The sequence below is a fragment of the Opisthorchis viverrini genome, assembly GCF_000715545.1.
Source record: "Opisthorchis viverrini unplaced genomic scaffold opera_v5_136, whole genome shotgun sequence".
Lineage (NCBI taxonomy): Eukaryota > Metazoa > Platyhelminthes > Trematoda > Opisthorchiida > Opisthorchiidae > Opisthorchis > Opisthorchis viverrini.
Window position 1 is genome coordinate 142,957 of NW_008751793.1, and position 5,055 is coordinate 148,011.

General features: G+C 45.5%; 1 protein-coding gene across 1 annotated transcript in view; it reads right to left on the reverse strand.

Moving 5' to 3' along the window:
* Positions 1-548, reverse strand: part of T265_06542 (hypothetical protein) — a gene marked incomplete at both ends in the record, with an annotated part of 69,222 nt that extends 68,674 nt beyond the window's left edge. The window contains one exon of the mRNA XM_009171838.1: positions 215-548. Within this exon, the coding sequence (XP_009170102.1) occupies positions 215-448 (234 nt within the window). The remainder of the gene's footprint in view (positions 1-214) is intronic.
* Positions 549-5,055: the final 4,507 nt, after the last annotated feature.

Genomic DNA, 5,055 nt, shown 5'->3' on the forward strand with positions numbered 1-5,055 from the left:
GGCGTTAAAAGGTTCAGACTAAGCTTCAGGCGTTTTGACAACCGGTGTCATATGTGAACAGGCTCTTCGAAATGAATTATTTGCCTGGTCGTAGAAACGTGCCTTATCTGAAACACTACACCTCCGGAAATATTTCGCCCCATAAGAAGGACATAGGTTATCCCAAGGTAATGCACCAGGTTAATCGATCGTCAAGTGGTACTGCAGGACTTACTATGAACGTTAGTGGTCCGGATAGCTTGTATATCACATTTGTCAGATGAATGATGTAGAAAAATAGGGGTACAATAATTGATAGAATAGCTACGAATAGAATCCATCCAGCAGCAGGATTTGATGTGTAGGCTGGCGTAACGGCAACCAGAATGATGATTATGATGTTTAAAACCGATTCGACCAGCTTGAACACAGCCGGAATTGTCGACGCGTACGCCGAGTTCAGACCCATTCGGTATAAATTTTCAAGATTGTTCGGTTATGTGGGGTAAACAACCATGCGGAAAATTAAACAAATTTCAAATAACCACACAGTTCAAGGTCACACCACAGTATTCCAGTGGATCCGAAATCGAGCTGTTCAGTTAGCTTGGAAAACAGTGTTCATTTGGCAGGTGCCAGGTGGCACTTAAAAGCGGTTAGACACGTTTTTCCTTTGCCTGTCTTTTCCTGTAGTCGATGTTGAATAGATGATGAATGTCCATCAGATTTTCGCTCAAGACGTATTTGGGAAGAATCGGGTGTAGCAAGTCATGGCAGTTCAGGGACAGAATGCCTGCTGCGTATTCGCGGAATGGAATTGATCTCCGAGAACTAGGATGTTTCCAAGGTTATTGCTCCATGATGAGGAAAATGTATGTCTGATCAACTTGTCTGGCCAAATCTCCAAACTTATCAGTCAACAGCGCTTTGAAAAATGGTGCCCAATCTAATAAATATCGCACAAGGTGGTGACACTTGAGTGGCTTACAATGGCTGAAAGTCGCGGGCAGTTCTGTACCTGAAATAATTCATTTATGTGTTTTCCCGGAGTCTACTTTGTGAGTGTAGTCTTGAAATATGCCTACCCTGTAATTAATTTTGGTAATGCATACCCTACCTGACTGGACGGAAAGAGAATTCTGTGTTCTAGGTTCTCGAGACCTGCCATTCTTAGTCATAATCGCGGTCTGCGAACTTATTATTTTTGGATGGTTTCTCAGAGTTTTGAAAAAGCTAAGGCTTGTGGATTATGAAGACCTACGCCCGTAGGTCAATTTTTTTGTAGGCTGAGTCATCCGCTTTAACCAGCAAAACCTGTGAGAACGATCATGTGGTCGGTCAGGGCATACTGCTGAACGAACCTTGCTGGCGCACACGGCTGAAATGCAGAAAGTGGTTCACGGTGCCTAATCAACCAGTGAGATGTAATCCGCGTCCATCATACGGGCTAGCCACACAGCGAAATATGCTACGGCTGCTCGAAGGGGGTGCCTATGGCAAAATACAGGTATCATATATAACGCGTAGATGATCTCCAGTAGCTATATGAATGTAAAAATAGCACAACATAACGTTGTAACTAAACACAATTCTAGTCGTTCGCATTTTTGCGCCCAGTTTGTTCATGAAAAAAGTCTTCTCTTGCTTCTGTCCGCCCAGTTCTTCCCTGAACATGGCAAACAGCTTTGTGGTAGGGACAAACCCCTCGCTTTTTGCAAAGACAGTGGATGTCCGTCATCCATGCCATCTGTGAGCGGTAAGGTGTAGATCTTGGGTCTACAGTCCAGATGTCAGTTGATTTGAAAAAGCCTAAGCAAAGCGGTTTGTCGCGCGTGTTCCATTGAGATTTGCTACACCTGGGAAGCGTCGCAAAAGCGCTGTTTGCTGCCATCTACAGAAACAGACGTGGCTGCGGTGACAGTGCCCTGACTGCAGCACAAACACGCGTCCGTAGTCGATAGGCTTTTTGCGGATCAAATCCAAGTCATCTGTCACTATGAGACCCAACAATCCGCCAGTTATTCAAAGACGACGGTCGACCCCGACGGCGGTAGTTGCGTGGGTTCTGAGTGGTATCCACATGCCGAATTTATCGGCCACAAAGTGCCGCACCGCTACCCATACTTCAGTAGGGCCCTGCAAATGCTCAAATCTTTTTGAATAGCCGTCGAATTCCTGAAAGAGTATCATACAAAATCATGGAAACCTTACAGTTGCGTTCAAGATGATGAAAACGGACCCATAGATGGTCTCCCTTCCTCGTTAGACAAAAACGCACTGAAAAACCGGTGCTTTGCGCCCGGTTTACTAGCTTTTTCGGATTCTTTGATTATTCCCTGGTTTTTCTGGCCACGCTCCGCGTTTGTAGTGCAACCACTGGTGTGCAAAGTTGCGTGGATGCGTCATTACTCGGTATAAGCAAAAATATCACATACTCGTCTGCCACGTATTCACTTAAAGCATTTACAAATGCCGTGGAAGATAAAGACGTTTCAGGAGTGACCTCTCAAGCCATAGAACCGCAAGTGTGAGATTGAACGTGCCAATAATTGAGAAGGGAGACTAATTAAAACAGCAACGACATGTGAGTAAATAAGTGTGTGTTTTAGTTTGCGCATACATGCAACAGAATACAACCTGTCAGCGTAAGCATTAATATTCTACTCGCAAATGTTTGAGAAAAGAACCTTTTTCAGTCCAAGGATCGGCGACAAAAGACATGGGCCTCATTGCGCTCCCAGTTGTCAGCCCAGAATGCTGTCTCACCGCAGATCCTTTGAAACACAGCCGAAATTGTTCTAAAAATTATGACATGAATACTGTTAAATTTGAGCTAAAGACTTGCCATTTGTAGCACTGGTTATGATATTTGAAATCCCTCCGTAAATCCAAAGTATAGTTAAAAATTAGCTCAAACGTATTCAACATTCACTTTTAGCGAGGAATTAATAAGTTTGATAATTGCTTTAGCTCTGCGTGATCCATCAGCAAAGACAGTGGAGAAGAAGTTTCTGCACGTTTTTCTCTTTCACCTCATTTTAGAGTGCTTTGACAGTAAATGAAAATTAATGACGAAAATTTGGCCCTATAAACTCAAAATGATCAAAACTTCGTTATGTTGTGTATGTTGAAGCATTTTAAATCTGCGGCGTGTCACGCCAGGCAAAGACAAGGCCAAGAAATCCGTCACATTTGGTAGTTGCGGTGAACTTTTGGCGGACTCGATACGCCTTCCCGGGTTCCCAGGGATGTTCCATCTCTTCCGGTGTAATGGCATCTTGATGACGACTTCTAAACGACCGGGTATAAAGGCATAATAAGCGAGTATGTTTGTGACAGACCTCAGGTCAACGGACGTCTGACGCGTCACGAACGAAAGGAGTGCAGTTCATAAATGCATTTCGGTAGTCCGTCATTTGTGGCGCAGAACTAGGTTGCAGATAAATTTTGGAAGGTGCCGCTACCCAAGTTATACACGACAAACATCTCAAGTGCCGAACTCCATTGTTAGACAGGCATATTTTCAAGTTTTTCTTGATCAGGCTTCCAGCAAAACTCTGCGGGTGGGTGGGTGTTGCCATCTGATGGTCATCCTAGCAGTTTTTGTTCTTCCCGTGCGAAAGGAACAGCTGTGTTTCGAAGTTTCCCGTAGGTTTTAAATGTTGGTGCTACCCCGCGCGAACCATCTTGGGTGTGTTTGTACAAACCGTACACTTCTTTTGTGACGGATAGCATGCGAATCGGCCGACTGGTCATGACGCCCTTGCGAAATCCACCGAGCCTGTTCAGGAGTACGATGCAGTGGCAGTATTTATTCAAGATAATATGACATCGCATATGCGGGCTGTGCACTAACGCTGACCTTCTTTCAAGCATGTGGGCACCACGCGCACAGCATCACCACGCTGTCACTCTTTTGCAAACAATTTCCAGCCACAAACAACTCTTCACCACATTACCCTCTTTGATAAAGCAATCAAATAAGCAGCCACAACCACGTTGGTTACACCAGAATTTTCACATTTTTCAGAGAGACCGCTGGAGTCGCCCCATATTTAGGCGTCATTTGGCTGTGCATCACTCGAAATGTCCCTTGTGCACATTGCGTGTTGGTACGCTTAACGACGTGACGAGTAAACGTATTGAGTACGCAGAAGGGCAATAACTGGGCGTGTACAACAATCTGGTAGCCTGAAGCATGCCAACCAGATAGCATTTACGCACAGCCAGCAGCAAATGCAGCTCGCGCAGCGTTCATTGCTGCAAACGGCAAGAAATGCCGGAGAGGAGGAGCCAAGTTCCTTTCTGGCTTACCGGATGGCCATGCACGCCACATCGGCAAATCGGCACACCGGCAAAGGCATATCGAAACTAAGCCGCCATTAGACTGGTCACTGCAGCGTGCGAAACACTGTGTTAAAATATTCTGGTGCAAACGGCCGAATGTCCTAAAATGGTTGACACATTGTTTGGCATTTGAACGTGCACCTTCTAGTAATCCATGTGGTCGTTTTTCTCAGACCTGCTTTCAGAACCCAGAGGCCAGTCGTTCTCCCACATTTAGTTGAATCTTCATGTTTACACCGACTAGGCCAATTTACCCCCGATGAATGGTCGAAAACAACTTACTAGGACCAGGTTTATTGCTGCTTTTGTCCAAAAAGCACGGCCGTTACTGGCAGGGTGATTTCATAAACAGCTTGAACATTTGACTTGCGTAGGGAAGTTGTTGGAGCTCCTAGAGTCCACCTAAAAATGATCAATTCCTCATACAAACCCTTCAGCAACTCTCCCCCAACTACCACTTCACTCATCTCCTGCTGGTAGGTTACGTCCCAAAGGCCTCCTGGATGGAACTCCAACGCGTCGAATCAGGCGGAATTTTTGCAGCGGCGCTGATTGAAGTCGTTCAACAGAGCGCTTGGACTCAACATGTCGTTGCACCCACCAGATACTGCGCAGGCCAACTACCATCCCTGCTGGATTTGGACATCACCAACGAAAGACACTTCGTTGATCAGGTAGCAATTAACGCTCCACTGGGACATAGCGACCACTGTGTGCTAACCTTTGATT